General features: G+C 53.3%; 1 protein-coding gene across 8 annotated transcripts in view; it reads left to right on the forward strand.

Moving 5' to 3' along the window:
• Window positions 1–18,383, forward strand: part of tnrc6c1 (trinucleotide repeat containing adaptor 6C1) — a 105,073-nt gene that overhangs the window by 76,883 nt on the left and 9,807 nt on the right. For 4 of the 8 annotated variants that reach the window (XM_065010512.1, XM_065010518.1, XM_065010513.1 and 1 more), the window contains 10 exons: window positions 7,228–7,368; window positions 7,715–7,834; window positions 8,084–8,167; window positions 8,544–8,784; window positions 11,299–11,463; window positions 11,811–11,987; window positions 12,249–12,398; window positions 15,633–15,743; window positions 16,550–16,774; window positions 18,000–18,213. In XM_065010512.1, coding sequence (XP_064866584.1) covers window positions 7,228–7,368; window positions 7,715–7,834; window positions 8,084–8,167; window positions 8,544–8,784; window positions 11,299–11,463; window positions 11,811–11,987; window positions 12,249–12,398; window positions 15,633–15,743; window positions 16,550–16,774; window positions 18,000–18,213 — 1,628 coding nt within the window. The remainder of the gene's footprint in view (window positions 1–7,227; window positions 7,369–7,714; window positions 7,835–8,083; window positions 8,168–8,543; window positions 8,785–11,298; window positions 11,464–11,810; window positions 11,988–12,248; window positions 12,399–15,632; window positions 15,744–16,549; window positions 16,775–17,999; window positions 18,214–18,383) is intronic. The other 4 variants (XM_065010514.1, XM_065010515.1, XM_065010516.1 and 1 more) reach the window with 4 other exon arrangements.

Raw genomic sequence — 18,383 nt, forward strand, 5'->3', positions numbered from 1 at the left:
TGGGGTTTAGACAGCAGACAGGCACGGCAGGCAGGTAGGCAGCACACTGTCTACGGCTATGTGGGGTTTAGACAGCAGACAGGCAACAGGCAGGTAGGCAGCACACTGTCTACGGCTATGTGGGGTTTAGACAGCAGTAGGCACGGCTATGTGGGGTTTAGAGGCAGGCACACTGTCTACGGCTATGTGGGGTTTAGACAGCAGACAGGCAGGTAGGCAGCACACTGTCTACGGCTATGTGGGGTTTAGACAGCAGACAGACAGGTAGGCAGCACACTGTCTACGGCTATGTGGGGTTTAGACAGCAGACAGGCAGGTAGGCAGCACACTGTCACGGCTATGTGGGGTTTAGACAGCAGACAGGCAGGTAGGCAGCACACTGTCTACGGCTATGTGGGGTTTAGACAGCAGACAGACAGGTAGGCAGCACACTGTCTACGGCTATGTGGGGTTTAGACAGCAGACACAGGTAGGCAGCACACTGTCTACGGCTATGTGGGGTTTAGACAGCAACAGGCAGGTAGGCAGCACACTGTACGGCTATGTGGGGTTTACAACAGGCAGGTAGGCAGGCTATGTGGGGTTTAGACAGCAGACAGACAGGTAGGCAGCACACTGTCTACGGCTATGTGGGGTTTAGACAGCAGACAGGCAGCACACTGTCTACGGCATGTGGGGTTTAGACAGCAGACACACTGCACACTGTCTACGGCTATGTGGGGTTTAGACAGCAGACAGACAGGCAGGTAGGCAGCACACTGTCTACGGCTATGTGGGGTTTAGACAGCAGACAGGCAACAGACAGGTAGGCAGCACACTGTCTACGGCTATGTGGGGTTTAGACAGCAGACAGGCAACAGGCAGGTAGGCAGCACACTGTCTACGGCTATGTGGGGTTTAGACAGCAGACAGGCAGGTAGGCAGCACACTGTCTACGGCTATGTGGGGTTTAGACAGCAGACAGGCAGGTAGGCAGCACACTGTCTACGGCTATGTGGGGTTTAGACAGCAGACAGGCAGGTAGGCAGCACACTGTCTACGGCTATGTGGGGTTTAGACAGCAGACAGGCAGGTAGGCAGCACACTGTCTACGGCTATGTGGGGTTTAGACAGCAGACAGGCAGGTAGGCAGCACACTGTCTACGGCTATGTGGGGTTTAGACAGCAGACACAGGTAGGCAGCACACTGTCTACGGCTATGTGGGGTTTAGCAGACAGCACACTGTCTACGGCTATGTGGGGTTTAGACAGCAGACAGGTAGGCAGCACACTGTCTACGGCTATGTGGGGTTTAGACAGCAGACAGGCAGGTAGGCAGCACACTGTCTACGGCTATGTGGGGTTTAGACAGCAGACAGGCAGGTAGGCAGCACACTGTCTACGGCTATGTGGGGTTTAGACAGCAGACAGGCAGGTAGGCAGCACACTGTCAGGCTATGTGGGGTTTAGACAGCAGACAGGCAGGTAGGCAGCACACTGTCTACGGCTATGTGGGGTTTAGACAGCAGACAGGCAGGTAGGCAGCACACTGTCTACGGCTATGTGGGGTTTAGACAGCAGACAGGCAGGTAGGCAGCACACTGTCTACGGCTATGTGGGGTTTAGACAGCAGACAGACAGCAGACAGGCAGGTAGGCAGCACACTGTCTACGGCTATGTGGGGTTTAGACAGCAGACAGACAGGTAGGCAGCACACTGTCTACGGCTATGTGGGGTTTAGACAGCAGACAGGCAGGTAGGCAGCACACTGTCTACGGCTATGTGGGGTTTAGACAGCAGACAGGCAACAGGCAGGTAGGCAGCACACTGTCTACGGCTATGTGGGGTTTAGACAGCAGACAGACAGGTAGGCAGCACACTGTCTACGGCTATGTGGGGTTTAGACAGCAGACAGGCAGGTAGGCAGCACACTGTCTACGGCTATGTGGGGTTTAGACAGCAGACAGGCAGGTAGGCTATGTGGGGTTTAGACAGACAGCACACACTGTCTACGGCTATGTGGGGTTTAGACAGCAGACAGGCAGGTAGGCAGCACACTGTCTACGGCTATGTGGGGTTTAGACAGCAGACAGGCAGGTAGGCAGCACAGGCATGTGGGGTTTAGACAGCAGCAGCACACTGTCTACGGCTATGTGGGGTTTAGACAGCAGACAGCACACAGGCAGGTAGGCAGCACACTGTCTACGGCTATGTGGGGTTTAGACAGCAGACAGACAGGCAGGTAGGCAGCACACTGTCTACGGCTATGTGGGGTTTAGACAGCAGACAGGTAGGCAGCACACTGTCTACGGCTATGTGGGGTTTAGACAGCAGACAGGCAGGACAGGCACACTGTCAGGCTATGTGGGGTTTAGGCAGCACACGGCTATGTGGGGTTTAGACAGCAGACAGGCAGGTAGGCAGCACACTGTCTACGGCTATGTGGGGTTTAGACAGCAGACAGGCAGGTAGGCAGCACACTGTCTACGGCTATGTGGGGTTTAGACAGCAGACAGGCAACAGGCAGGTAGGCAGCACACTGTCTACGGCATGTGGGGTTTGTGGGGTTTAGACAGCAGACAGGCAACAGACAGGTAGGCAGCACACTGTCTACGGCTATGTGGGGTTTAGACAGCAGACAGGCAGGTAGGCAGCACACTGTCTACGGACAGACAGCAGACAGGCAGGTAGGCAGCACACTGTCTACGGCTATGTGGGGTTTAGACAGCAGACAGGCAGGTAGGCAGCACACTGTCTACGGCTATGTGGGGTTTAGACAGCAGACACAGGTAGGCAGCACACTGACGGCTATGTGGGGTTTAGACAGCAGACAGGCAGGTAGGCAGCACACTGTCTACGGCTATGTGGGGTTTAGACAGCAGACAGACAGGCAGGCTATGTGGGGCAGCACACTGTCTACGGCTATGTGGGGTTTAGACAGACAGACAGGCAGGTAGGCAGCACACTGTCAGGCATGTGGGGTTTAGACAGCAGACAGGCAGGTAGGCAGGCAGGCTATGTGGGGCAGACAGACACTGTCTACGGCTATGTGGGGTTTAGACAGCAGACAGGCAGGTAGGCAGCACACTGTCTACGGCTATGTGGGGTTTAGACAGCAGACAGGCAGCAGACAGTAGGCAGCACACTGTCTACGGCTATGTGGGGTTTAGACAGCAGACAGGCAGGTAGGCAGCACACTGTCTACGGCTATGTGGGGTTTAGACAGCAGACAGACAGGTAGGCAGCACACTGTCTACGGCTATGTGGGGTTTAGACAGCAGACAGACAGGTAGGCAGCACACTGTCTACGGCTATGTGGGGTTTAGACAGCAGACAGGCAGGTCTACAGGTTTAGGCAGCACACTGTCTACGGCTATGTGGGGTTTAGACAGCAGACAGGCAGGTAGGCAGCACACTGTCTACGGCTATGTGGGGTTTAGACAGCAGACAGGCAGGTTTAGGCAGCACACTGTCAGCAGACAGGCAGGTAGGCAGCACACTGTCTACGGCTATGTGGGGTTTAGACAGCAGACACAGGCAGCACACTGTCAGGCTATGTGGGGTTTAGACAGCAGACAGGCAGGTAGGCAGCACACTGTCTACGGCTATGTGGGGTTTAGACAGACAGACAGGCAACAGGCAGGTAGGCAGCACACTGTCTACGGCTATGTGGGGTTTAGACAGCAGACAGACAGGTAGGCAGCACACTGTCATGGCTATGTGGGGTTTAGACAGCAGACAGGCAGCACACTGTCTACGGCTATGTGGGGTTTAGGCAGCACACTGTCTATGGCAGGTAGGCAGCACACTGTCTACGGCTATGTGGGGTTTAGACAGCAGACAGGCAGGTAGGCAGCACACTGTCTACGGCTATGTGGGGTTTAGACAGCAGACAGGCAACAGGCAGGTAGGCAGCACACTGTCTACGGCTATGTGGGGTTTAGACAGCAGACAGACAGGTAGGCAGCACACTGTCTACGGCTATGTGGGGTTTAGACAGCAGACAGGCAGGTAGGCAGCACACTGTCTACGGCTATGTGGGGTTTAGACAGCAGACAGGCAACAGGCAGGTAGGCAGCACACTGTCTACGGCTATGTGGGGTTTAGACAGCAGACAGGCAGGTAGGCAGCACACTGTCTACGGCTATGTGGGGTTTAGACAGCAGACAGGCAGGTAGGCAGCACACTGTCTACGGCTATGTGGGGTTTAGACAGCAGACAGGCAGGTAGGCAGCACACTGTCTACGGCTATGTGGGGTTTAGACAGCAGACAGGCAGGTAGGCAGCACACTGTCTACGGCTATGTGGGGTTTAGACAGCAGACAGGCAGGTAGGCAGCACACTGTCTACGGCTATGTGGGGTTTAGACAGCAGACAGGCAGGTAGGCAGCACACTGTCTACGGCTATGTGGGGTTTAGACAGCAGACAGGCAGGTAGGCAGCACACTGTCTACGGCTATGTGGGGTTTAGACACAGACAGGACAGGCAGGTAGGCAGCACAGGCTATGTGGGGTTTAGACAGCAGACACAGGTGCACACTGTCTACGGCTATGTGGGGTTTAGACAGCAGACAGGCAGGTAGGCAGCACACTGTCTACGGCTATGTGGGGTTTAGGACAGGCAGGACAGACAGGCAGGTAGGCAGCACACTGTCTACGGCTATGTGGGGTTTAGACAGCAGACAGGCAGGTAGGCAGCACACTGTCTACGGCTATGTGGGGTTTAGACAGCAGACAGACAGGTAGGCAGCACACTGTCTACGGCTATGTGGGGTTTAGACAGCAGACAGGCAGACAGGTAGGCAGCACACTGTCTACGGCTATGTGGGGTTTAGACAGCAGACAGGCAGGTAGGCAGCACACTGTCTACGGCTATGTGGGGTTTAGACAGCAGACAGGCAACAGGCAGGTAGGCAGCACACTGTCTACGGCTATGTGGGGTTTAGACAGCAAACAGGCAGGTAGGCAGCACACTGTCTACGGCTATGTGGGGTTTAGACAGCAGACAGGCAGGTAGGCAGCACACTGTCTACGGCTATGTGGGGTTTAGACAGCAGACAGGCAACAGGCAGGTAGGCAGCACACTGTCTACGGCTATGTGGGGTTTAGACAGCAGACAGGCAACAGGCAGGTAGGCAGCACACTGTCTACGGCTATGTGGGGTTTAGACAGCAGACAGGCAGGTAGGCAGCACACTGTCTACGGCTATGTGGGGTTTAGACAGCAGACAGGCAACAGGCAGGTAGGCAGCACACTGTCTACGGCTATGTGGGGTTTAGACAGCAGACAGGCAGGCAGCACACTGTCTACGGCTATGTGGGGTTTAGACAGCAGACAGGCAGGTAGGCAGCACACTGTCTACGGCTATGTGGGGTTTAGACAGCAGACAGGTAGGCAGCACACTGTCTACGGCTATGTGGGGTTTAGACAGCAGACAGACAGGTAGGCAGCACACTGTCTACGGCTATGTGGGGTTTAGACAGCAGACAGGCAGGTAGGCAGCACACTGTCTACGGCTATGTGGGGTTTAGACAGCAGACAGGCAGGTAGGCAGCACACTGTCTACGGCTATGTGGGGTTTAGACAGCAGACAGGCAGGTAGGCAGCACACTGTCTACGGCTATGTGGGGTTTAGACAGCAGACAGGCAGGTAGGCAGCACACTGTCTACGGCTATGTGGGGTTTAGACAGCAAACAGGCAGGTAGGCAGCACACTGTCTACGGCTATGTGGGGTTTAGACAGCAGACAGGCAACAGGCAGGTAGGCAGCACACTGTCTACGGCTATGTGGGGTTTAGACAGCAGACAGGACAGGTAGGCAGCACACTGTCTACGGCTATGTGGGGTTTAGACAGCAGACAGGCAGGTAGGCAGCACACTGTCTACGGCTATGTGGGGTTTAGACAGCAGACAGGCAACAGACAGGTAGGCAGCACACTGTCTACGGCTATGTGGGGTTTAGACAGCAGACAGGCAGGTAGGCAGCACACTGTCTACGGCTATGTGGGGTTTAGACAGCAGACAGGCAACAGCAGGTAGGCAGCACACTGTCTACGGCTATGTGGGGTTTAGACAGGCAGACAGGCAGCACAGACATGTGGGGGTAGGCAGCACACTGTCTACGGCTATGTGGGGTTTAGACAGCAGACAGGCAGCACACTGTCTACGGCTATGTGGGGTTTAGACAGCAGACAGGCAACAGACAGGTAGGCAGCACACTGTCTACGGCTATGTGGGGTTTAGACAGCAGACAGGCAACAGACAGGTAGGCAGCACACTGTCTACGGCTATGTGGGGTTTAGACAGCAGACAGGCAGCACACTGCACAGACAGCAACAGGCAGGTAGGCAGCACACTGTCTACGGCTATGTGGGGTTTAGACAGCAGACAGGCAGCAGCAGGTAGGCAGCACACTGTCTACGGCTATGTGGGGTTTAGACAGCAGACAGGCAACAGACAGGCAGCACACTGTCTACGGCTATGTGGGGTTTTAGGCAGACTGCAGGCTATGTGGGGTTTAGACAGCAGACACAGGTAGGCAGCACACTGTCTACGGCTATGTGGGGTTTAGACAGCAGACAGGTCACGGTATGTGGGGTTTAGACAGCAGACAGGCAGGTAGGCAGCACACTGTCTACGGCTATGTGGGGTTTAGACAGCAGACAGGTAGGCAGCACACTATCTACGGCTATGTGGGGTTTAGACAGCAGACAGGCAACAGGCAGGTGCCATAAGCAGAATTGGGGGTAATGTGGAGTTGAATGAAAGACTGCTAGGAGAAGATAGGAGTCTGAGAAGAGGAAGGCCTGGTTGGCATACTGATAGGCAGAGAGGACTGGTTGGCATACTGATAGGCAGAGAGGACTGGTTGGCACACTGATAGGCAGAGAGGACTGGTTGGCACACTGATAGGCAGAGAGGACTGGTTGGCACACTGATAGGCAGAGAGGACTGGTTGGCACACTGATAGGCAGAGAGGGAGATGGATGGACGGACGGACGGACTGGCAGGGGACAGACAGAGCTAGAGGGAGCCTGTATTTAAGTTTAGATTTTTCACTGGGGTTTTGTCTAGCCTGTTAAATCTTGTTGGACTTTTTATGAATCTAAATGAAAGTTTATTGGTCACGTGGCTGTAAACGGTTCAGAGACATGCAGACTTGCAGTTCTTCCTCAACAGTGCAGAATAGTGGGTCCCTATCATCATGCTGTTCCACCCTGGTTTCCACCTCCCTCTCCTCCCTCCCAGATGCAGAGTGGAATGTTGGGCTGTAGCGGTGCAGCACAAGCCCGGGCCATGCAGCAGCCTCCTCCTCAGCCGCCAGTGCCGCCTCTCGGCTCCTCCCAGCCTAGTCTACGCGCTCAAGTGCCTCAGTTTCTCTCCCCTCAGGTACACACACACACAACATGGACCGTGAAAGTGAGAGGTTGTTATTAGAAAAGTTCAGGTAGGGAGGGATCCTTGTTTGGATTCATTGTCTCGTATTTAGTGCCTAATGAATACGACCTGGGGAATACCACACACCTCTCAGCCCCCTCCAAGTATCTCCCCTCACTCACACACACATACACGAACACACTTGCAATCATATATAGAATCATACACACACACACACATTTTTCAGCTCCCCTCAGCATAGTTTACGTGCATAAGCGCCTCAGTCCTGTCTACCGTTTTTTCTCGTACTTAGTTTATGGTTTCTAAAACGGAATCTTTTGGTCTCTCTCTTGTCCAGGTTCAAGCACAGCTCTTACAGTTTGCAGCAAAAAACATTGGTCTGAATCCTGCACTTTTAACCTCTCCAATAAACCCTCAGCATATGACCCTTTTGAACCAACTATACCAGCTGCAACTGGTGAGTCCTCTTCTGGTCTCCTCTCAGTTTACTGTAGGACTCCTCCATATAAACACTATGCAGATACACTCTGTACACACTTATATCATACACTCCTCTACTGCCTCGTTGCCTTAGAGATGTGAAAAACCCTTGGGTTTTGACTGATCGCATTCTGTAGCAACCAGAAAATGGTGTGTGTGTGTGCACGTGCATATTTCTGTACATATGTGTCTGTAGATTAGTGTGTAAACGTGTGATCCTCTGCAGGCGTACCAGCGTTTACAAATTCAACAGCAGATGTTGCAGGCGCAGCGTAATGTTTCTGGTCCCATCCGACAGCAGGAGCAGCACGTGAGTGTCCCTCTGTGTCCCTCTGTGTCCCTCCTCTCAAATACAGCCCACTAGTTTCACCCATCTCTGCCTTTCATATCTACTGATCCTGAACCCAGCCAGGCCTCATACTGGGGTAAAACCCAAACGTTTTACCATTCTACTATAGCAGAGGGGGTGTATGTGCTTTGCAGACATACCTGGGTTCCTAGCCTGGTGAATTTGAGAACCTGGGTGGTTAATCTTTAGTAGAAGCAGATGTATGTATAAGGGGCTATACTTGCCCTTCTCTCGAGCAACTGTCCCATTGATGTTTTTCCTGTGTTCTCTGCTGGCTCACAGATAAACTGACCACCAGCTTTGTGTCTCTCTCTGATGTCACTTCCTCTTCCTGCAGGTTGCACGTACAATCAATAACATGCAGCAGCAGATCCAACAGCACCAGAGACAGCTGGCCCAGGCCCTGCTGATGAAGCAGCAGCAGACCCTCGGCTCCCTCTCCTCCTCCGGCCTGCACCACGGCCAAGGCAAATCAGCCCTGGACTTGTTCCCAGGCCACCCCCAGGCTCCGGGCCTACCCGACCTGCAGACCAAAGAGCAGCAGTCGTCCCCCAACTCCTACAGCCCCTACCCTCTCTGTGAGTGGGAACTCTGTTCCACAATGTGCATGACACATACAGTGGGGAGAACAAGTATTTGATACACTGCCGATTTTGCAGGTTTTCCTACTTACAAAGCATGTAGAGGTCTGTAATTTTTATCATATGTACACTTAAACTTCAAAAATCCAGAAAATCACATTGTATGATTTTTAAATAATTAATTTGCATTTTATTGCATGGCATAACTATTTGATACATCAGAAAAGCAGAACTTAATATTTGGTACAGAAACCTTTGTTTGTAATTACAGAGATCATATGTTTCCTGTAGTTCTTGACCAGGTTTACACACACTGTAGCAGGGATTTTGGCCCACTCCTCCATACAGACCTTCTCCAGATCCTTCAGGTTTCGGGGCTGTCGCTGGGCAATAGGGACTTTCAGCTCCCTCCAAAGATTTTCTATTGGGTTCAGGTCTGGAGACTGGCTAGGCCACTCCAGGACCTTGAGATGCTTCTTACGGAGCCACTCCTTAGTTGCCCTGGCTGTGTGTTTCGGGTCGTTGTCATGCTGGAAGACCCAGCCAGGACCCATCTTCAATGCTCTTACTGAGGGAAGGAGGTTGTTGGCCAAGATCTCGCGATACATGGCCCCATCCATCCTCCCCTCAATACGGTGCAGTCGTCCTGTCCCCTTTGCAGAAAAGCATCCCGAAAGAATGATGTTTCCACCTCCATGCTTCACAGTTGGGATGGTGTTCTTGGTTGTACTCATCCTTCTTCTTCCTCCAAACACGGCGAGTGGAGTTTAGACCAAAAAGCTATTTTTGTCTCATCAGACCACATGACCTTCTCCCATTCCTCCTCTGGATCATCCAGATGGTCATTGGCAAACTTCAGACGGGCCTGGACATGCACTGGCTTGAGGTAGGGGAACCTTGCGTGAGCTGCAGGATTTTAATCCATGACGGCGTAGTGTGTTACTAATGGTTTTCTTTGAGACTGTGGTCCCAGCTCTCTTCAGGTCATTGACCAGGTCCTGCCGTGTAGTTCTGGGCTGATTCCTCACCTTCCTCATGATCATTGATGCCCCACGAGGTGAGATCTTGCATGGAGCCCCAGACAGAGGGTGATTGACCGTCATCTTGAACTTCTTCCATTTTCGAATAATTGCGCCAACAGTTGTTGCCTTCTCACCAAGCTGCTTGCCTATTGTCCTGTAGCCCATCCCAGCCTTGTGCAGGTCTATAATTTTATCCCTGATGTCCTTACACAGCTCTCTGGTCTTGGCCATTGTGGAGAGGTTGGAGTCTGTTTGATTGAGTGTGTGGACAGGTGTCTTTTATACAGGTAACGGGTTAAAACAGGTGCAGTTAATACAGGTAATGAGTGGAGAACAGGAGGGCTTCTTAAAGAAAACAGGTCTGTGAGAGCTGGAATTCTTACTGGTTGGTAGGTTTTCAAATACTTATGTCATGCAATAAAATGCAAATGAATTACTTAAAAATCATACAATGTGATTTTCTGGATTTTTGTTTTAGATTCCGTCTCTCACAGTTGAAGTGTAGCTATGATAAAAATTACAGACCTCTACATACTTTGTAAGTAGGAAAACCTGCAAAATCGGCAGTGTATCAAATACTTGTTCTCCCCACTGTAGTAGTTCCACTTTGGGCTCTTGTCAATTTGGGACAGTTTTTGATGTAACAGGGGCTTTATAAATACATTTGATTGATTGATAGCAGGACAGGGACTGGGAATGTCATCATTGTTACAGGTCCCAGACCTGTGTGTGCCCTTTCTAAACAGATCATCTTTCTGGTCAGTATCTGTCTGTGTTCAAATACAGCTGTTGGGACTTGCTCAGTGTCTGACAGATATCCTGTGACAAAGACATTACGATTGATTGTAGTTATATAAAGAACCATAGCAACAAAGTGCAAAACAAGAAACGAGTGATTCATCCTCAATGCTTTATTGACTTGTTTTGTCTGGTGTTACCTCCCTGCCCCTCTGCCTGTCTCCCTCTCTGCCTGTCTCCCTGCCTCTCTGCCTGTCTCCCTCTGCCCGTCTCCCTCTCTGCCCGTCTCCTCTCTGCCCGTCTCCCTCTCTGCCCGTCTCCCTCTCTGCCCGTCTCCCTCTCTGCCCGTCTCCCTCTCTGCCCGTCTCCCTCTCTGCCCGTCTCCCTCTCTGCCCGTCTCCCTCTCTGCCCGTCTCCCTCTCTGCCCCTCTCCTCTCTCTCTCTCCCTCTCTCTCTCCCTCTCCCTCTCTCCCGTCTCCCTCCCTCTCTGCCCTCTCTCCTCTCTCTGCCTCTCTCCCTCCCTCTCCCCTCTCTGCCCGTCTCCCTCTCTCCCTCTCTCCCTCTCTGCCTCTCCTCTGCCCGTCTCTCCCAGCTCTGCCCATGAATGTCTCCCTCTCTGCCCGTCTCCCTCTCTATGCCTCTCTCCCTCTCTATGCCTCTCTCCCTCTCTATGCCTCTCTCCCTCTCTATGCCTCTCTCCCTCTCTCTGCCTCTCTCCCTCTCTCTGCCTCTCTCTCTGCCTCTCTCCCAGCTGGACTGAATCCTAACATGAATGTAACCTGCATAGAGGTGGGAGGCCTGTCCATGAAGGAGCTTCCCCAGCCCCAGTCTCGCCTCTCCCAGTGGACACACCCCAACTCCATGGACAGCCTCTCTGGAGGCTCATCCTCTCTGGAGCCCAACCTGAACAAGCACGGTACAAACTGTTGACACCATTGCCCAATGTTGGGACAATACAGATTTAATGAACTCTACTGAGCTGGACTGAGTAGAACTGGGGGATATGAAAGGACCATGGTGTATGACACTCAGTTGGCAGCTTCAGAACGTAGTTGTCCTCTTGGGTTTTCAAGTGGAACCTTGACATTTCCATCTCAATGCTATTATATGTTCTAGGAAAGGGAAAGGGGAGACCTGGTCAGTTGTACAACTGAATGCATTCAACTCAAATGTGTCTTCTGCACTTGACTAAGTATTTCATTCTCTAGTTCTAATTTATATTGTACTTAACCAACTTCCTGGTTCCCCTCTTGTCTCTGGCAGGTTCCAACCTGGGCCCCCCCGGGAAGCCCCCCCAAATGGAGGATGGGTACAGCCCCTACGGCATGATGCCTGTCTCCGAGTCCCCCACCAACCCCCTGGTGCCCCCAGACAGCTGGACCCAGGGCAAGAGCCCCAACGACAAGATGGTCAACGGCGCCAACATCACCTGGCCTCCAGGTCAGTTAGTTGGCTAGTTAGACTGGGATGGTGGAAAACAGTCCTGGACAGCTACAGTGACTGCTTACCGTCCAGCCAAAACCTATTCCCCTAATATGATGATCATGGGACTAATGTAGCCAAATGAGTTCTGTTTTCAAGAGAATTAGTTTGCACCTTTTGTATTTTAGTATTTTGTACATTACTGAACCAGGTAGTCATGTAAATGAATGAGAGGAATGACAATTGTAATAATTCCTGTACAATCACTTCCTCCTCCAGAGTTCTGCCCGGGCGTGCCCTGGAAGGGCCTGCAGAACATCGACCCGGAGAACGACCCCAACATGACCCCGGGGAGCGTGCCCAGCGGCCCCACCATCAACACCAACATCCAGGACGTCAACCGCTACCTGCAGAGAGACCGCAGCGGAGGTGAGGACGAGGGAAGCAGAAAGGGAGGGTGAGGGAGATGAGGAGGGTGGAGAAGGAAGGGAGAGAGGGGGAGGTGGGAGACGGGGGAGGTGAGGGACAGGGGAGGTGAGGGACAGGGGAGGTGAGGGACAGGGGAGGTGAGGGACAGGGGAGGTGAGAGACAGGGGAGGTGAGGGACAGGGGAGGTGAGGGACAGGGGAGGTGAGGGACAGGGGAGGTGAGAGACAGGGGAGGTGAGAGACAGGGGAGGTGAGAGACAGGGGAGGTGAGAGACAGGGGAGGTGAGAGACAGGGGGGGAGGTGAGGGACAGGGGAGGTGAGGGACAGGGGGGAGGTGAGAGACAGGGGAGGTGAGAGACAGGGAGGTGAGAGACAGGGGAGGTGAGGGACAGGGAGGGAGGTGAGGGACAGGGGAGGTGAGGGACAGGGGAGGTGAGGGACAGGGGAGGTGAGGACAGGGGAGGGAAGAGACAGGGGAGGGAGAGACAGGGAGGTGAGAGACAGGGAGGTGAGAGACGGGGGGAGGTGAGAGACAGGGGAGGTGAGGGACAGGGGAGGTGAGGGACAGGGGGGAGGACAGGGGAGGACGAGGGAAGCAGAAAGGGAGGGTGGAGAAGGAAGGGGAGAGAGGGGAGGTGAGAGACGGGGTGAGAGACGGGGGAGGTGAGAGACAGGGGAGGTGAGGAGGGGACAGGGAGGTGGAGTGAGGAAGGAGAGAGGGAGGTGAGAGGTGAGAGACAGGGGAGGTGAGAGACAGGGAGGTGAGAGACAGGGGAGGTGAGAGACAGGGGAGGTGAGAGACAGGGGAGGTGAGAGACAGGGGAGGTGAGAGACAGGGGAGGTGAGAGACAGGGGAGGTGAGAGACAGGGGAGGTGAGCAGAAAGGGAGGGTGGGGGAGATGAGGAGAGGTGAGAGACAGGGGAGGTGAGAGACAGGGGAGGTGAGGGACAGGGGAGGTGAGGGACAGGGGAGGTGAGGGACGGGGGAGGTGAGGGACAGGGGAGGTGAGGGACAGGGGAGGTGAGGGACAGGGGAGGTGAGGGACAGGGGGAGGTGAGGGGAGGTGGACGAGGGAAGCAGAAACAGGGGAGGGTGGAGAGAGGGAAGGGGAGAGAGGGGAGGTGAGAGACAGGGGGGTGAGAGACAGGGAGGGGGGGGAGGTGAGGGAGGGGAGGTGAGGGGGGAGGTGAGAGACAGGGGGGGGAGGTGAGAGACGGGGGAGGTGAGGAGAGGGAAGCAGGGGAGGTGGAGAAGGAAGGGAGGAGGGGAGGTGAGAGACAGGGGGGTGAGAGACGGGGAGGTGAGAGACAGGGGAGGTGAGAGACAGGGGAGGTGGAGAAGGAAGGGAGAGAGGGGAGGTGAGAGAGGGGGGTGAGAGACAGGGGGGTGAGGGACAGGGAGGTGAGGACAGGGGAGGTGAGGGACAGGGGAGGTGAGGGACAGGGGAGGTGAGGACGGGAAGCAGAAAGGGAGGGTGGAGAAGGAAGGGAGAGAGGGGAGGTGAGAGACGGGGTGAGAGACGGGGGTGAGAGACGGGGGAGGTGAGAGACGGGGGAGGTGAGAGACGGGGGAGGTGAGAGACGGGGGGAGGTGAGGACGAGGGAAGCAGAAAGGGAGGGTGGAGAAGGAAGGGAGAGAGGGGAGGTGAGAGACGGGGGTGAGAGACAGGGGGTGAGAGACGGGGGGGTGAGAGACAGGGGAGGTGAGAGACAGGGGAGGTGAGAGACAGGGGAGGTGAGAGACAGGGGGAGGTGAGAGACAGGGAGGTGAGAGACAGGGGAGGTGAGAGACAGGGGAGGTGAGCAGAAAGGGAGGGTGGGGAGATGAGGAGAGGTGAGAGACGGGGGAGGTGAGGGACGGGGGAGGTGAGGGACGGGGGAGGTGAGGGACGGGGGAGGTGAGGGACGGGGGAGGTGAGGGACAGGGGAGGTGAGGGACAGGGGAGGTGAGGGACAGGGGAGGTGAGGGACAGGGGAGGTGAGAGACGGGGCGCTAGGGGTGGAGAAGGACAGGGAGGTGAGGGTGGAGAGGGACAGGGGAGCTAGGGGTGGAGAGGGACAGGGAAGGTAGGGGTGGAGAGGGACAGGGAAGGTAGGGGTGGAGAGGGACAGGGAAGGTAGGGGTGGAGAGGGACAGGGAAGGTAGGGGTGGAGAGGGACAGGGAAGGTAGGGGTGGAGAGGGACAGGGGAGCTAGGGGTGGAGAGGGACAGGGAAGGTAGGGGTGGAGAGGGACAGGGAAGGTAGGGGTGGAGAGGGACAGGGAAGGTAGGGGTGGAGAGGGACAGGGAAGGTGAGGGGTGGAGAGGGACAGGGGAGGTGAGGCTGGAGAGGGACAGGGGAGAGAGGAGGTGAGGGAGGGAGGGGGAGAAGGAGAGGAGAGGGACATGGGGGGTGAGGGAGGGGAGAGGGACAGGGGGTGAGGGAGGGGGAGAAGGACAGGTGGGAGGGAGGGAGGGGAGTGTTCATGTTCTACGTAGTCCTATACATATGTAATGACGGTGCTCTCCCTCTGGTAGACTTGGTCTTGAGAGTTCTCTGTTCTGCCTTATTATTATACGACCATGCTGGTCATTTATGAACATTTGAACATCTTGGCCATGTTCTGTTATAATCTCCACCCGGCACAGCCAGAAGAGGACTGGCCACCCCACATAGCCTGGTTCCTCTCTAGGTTTCTTCCTAGGTTTTGGCCTTTCTAGGGAGTTTTTCCTAGCCACTGTGCTTCTACACCTGCATTGCTTGCTGTTTGGGGTTTTAGACTGGGTTTCTGTACAGCACTTTGAGATATCAGCTGATGTACGAAGGGCTATATAAATACATTTGATTTGATTTTGATTTGATTTGAGAGGGGAGAGGAGAGCTGGGGGGTCTGAGATGACCTGAATCATTCAAAGAAAACTGCTGCGGGCAAAATCAGATACTGTGCCTGCAATGTATCCCAATGGGTTGGGGAGACTGATTATCTGTAACAGTTCAGTCACTGGAGGAGCCTGCTGTTTCTCTTCTGGTCCTGCTGCTTCTTCACTTAACTGCATGTACAATCTGACACTCGTATATCTACACTACTAGGTGATCTTATTCCCAACACTTTGAACTCTCCCATATCACACAGCCACAGAGCACCACAGCTGTTCAGTCATCCACTTTCATTTATTCTGTTTCTTTATTAGATTCTCTCTCTCTTCCATTCCCTTCTTCTGTTTTTGTTTTGCTGGATGCGATGCCCCCATAGGCTCCTCCCCCACCTCATCTCAGAACGAGGCCCTGCCCCCCTCCACCGATTGGCCAGTCAGTGCCTACTCTAGCTCGTTCAGTCTGTCGTCCCCGGAAACGGACGACCCAGGTACACAGTTTGTCGGAGTGGGCGGAAGTCGCCTCTAACCGCTGATACAGGGTCAAATCTTATATCCTACCATATTCCCCGTGGTTATGTTTAGGACCAGGTGATATGATAATCTGGTCCTAGATCTGTGGGTAGGGGTGACTTCCGCTTTGAGCTAGTTTGTCCCCCTGCCCCCATCAGTGTTGATGTCTCTGGTGGCTCAGTATCTGGTCCAGAGGAGGACCCCATCCTTACCATCACATCTGTTTTGTGTGCCTTCCCTCTTTAGTTGTACCCCTCATACACCTTCCCCCTGGTGGTGTTGATGTATCCCCACCCCTGTGTGTAGCATGGGGGGGGGAACTGGGAGGAGGGTGTATATACTATATCTTAGTATAGTTCTAGTCTATCTGTGTTCCTGGCCTGATCTGTCCCATACTGTGAGGCATGGACTGAAACTGACCCTGGGCTGTGTGTGTGTGTGTGTGTATATGTGTGTGTGTGTGTGTGTGAGAGAAGTCTAGCTGTATTCCTGATCTGTTCCATACTGTGAGACATGGACTGAGACTGACCCTGTGCTGTACTCCTTACTGTGCAGTCTGGGACTGTGTGAAGTCTAGCTGTGTTTACGCCCATTTTTGGTTCAACTCATCCTGGAAAAGCAGAATGATTGCTCTGCTCTACCGTCAACAACCCCTCTACCAGGGTATTATTCTGACTAGTGTTTTGGGTTGTTTAGTTCCCTGTTTGTTGTTGATAGAAGAATGCCAAGTATCTCCAGTTGTTGCCAAGCAATCAATGTGTTTATTTTCTTATCTCTCTTTCAGGTAAATTGTCGGACATGAAGTCCACCTGGTCCCCGGGGCCCATCTCCCACCCCTCCCAGGTCTCTCTGTCCCATGAGTTGTGGAAGGTCCCCCAGGGGCCCCGCAGTAACACAGCTGCCCCCACACGGCCCCCCCCGGGCCTCACCAACCCCACCAAGCACTCCTCCACCTGGGGAGGCAACTCCCTGGGCCTGGCCCAAGGCTGGAGCAGCTCCTACTCCTCAGGTAAATCAAATTATATTTGTCAAATGTGCCGAATACAACAGGCATAGACCTAACTGTGTAATGCTTAAAACCAACAATGCAGTTTTAACAAAATATTTACTAAATGAACTAAAGTAAAAATATATATATATATTAAAAGAAACACAATAAAATAACAATAATGAGGCTATGTACAGGAGGAACCGGTACCGAGTCACAGTAATTTGTACATGTAGGTAGGGGTAGAGTGACTATGGTAATAAACAGTGAGTAGCAGCAGTGTAAAAACAAAGGGGGGGAGGGGTCAATGCAAATAGTCAGAGTGTCTATTTGATTAGCTGTTAAGTAATTGGATGGGGAGGATGGCGACTTGCTGACTGACTGGATAAATGAATTGACTGAATGGGTTTTGGTCCAACCAGTGCATGTTCAGTTGATCATTTATGAAGTTCATGTAACCGCTGTCTTACTCTCCAAAAAATGTAGTGTATTTGTTGTGCTTGCCATAAAGACTGCAGCCCTCATAAATGTTCAGTTAGAGTAGAAGATGACTGAAGGTCAGGTTCTAGAGGTGTTGTGATACAGACTAAATGTCAGGTTCTAGAGGTGTTGTGATACAGACTAAATGTCAGGTTCTAGAGGTGTTGTGATACAGACTGAAGGTCAGGTTCTAGAGGTGTTGTGATACAGACTAAAGGCCAGGTTCTAGAGGTGTTGTGATACAGTCTAAAGGCCAGGTTCTAGAGGTGTTGTGATACAGACTAAAGGCCAGGTTCTAGAGGTGTTGTGATACAGACTAAAGGCCAGGTTCTAGAGGTGTTGTGATACAGACTAAAGGCCAGGTTCTAGAGGTGTTGTGATACAGACTAAAGGCCAGGTTCTAGAGGTGTTGTGATACAGACTTAAGGCCAGGTTCTAGACGTGTATGTTGTAGCCTTGCAGGGCGAGACTAGGTGCCCTTTTGGTACAGCCAAGGCGGTCTAGACAACGCCCCGAGAATGCCTTGTTGTGGTTGAACGCACCTCTCTTGATCAACTGACACTGTGGTTTACCTAAACTACAGAGCTTACTGGTTAGAATCCACCACCCATCTTACTAACTGACTTTCCTAGCTCCTTGGAGAATCCATTTGACATTGTGACATCATGGTGTTAGTTGTAACGCAATTCTGCATTTTAGGTTTATTTAGCTTTCCTCCCTCTCTATCCCCCTCTTCTCTCCTTCTCCTCCCCCTCTATCCTTCTAGCAGCTACCACATGGAGTACAGACAGCTCCAACAGGACCAGTAGCTGGTTGGTCCTGAGGAACCTCACTCCCCAGATAGACGGCTCCACCCTGCGGACGCTATGCATGCAGCACGGCCCCCTCATCACATTCCACCTCAACCTGACCCAGGGCAACGCATTGGTGCGCTACAACTCCAAGGAGGAGGCCGCCAAGGCCCAGAAGTCCCTGCACATGTACGGAGATGTTGTTGGCAGTTTTCCTGCCCCTCTCACTGCTCGAAGGCAGAAACACTTAAGTCATGTCAATTGTCAGGTGTGAAAGGACTTAGAACTGGGAGAACTTGGAAAGCTTAGAATTTGGAAAGCTGTGAACTTAGAGAGATCTTTTAGTGGGTGCCCAGCCT

The sequence above is a fragment of the Oncorhynchus nerka genome, linkage group LG26 (assembly GCF_034236695.1).
Source record: "Oncorhynchus nerka isolate Pitt River linkage group LG26, Oner_Uvic_2.0, whole genome shotgun sequence".
In the NCBI taxonomy this organism is placed as follows: Eukaryota; Metazoa; Chordata; class Actinopteri; order Salmoniformes; family Salmonidae; genus Oncorhynchus; species Oncorhynchus nerka.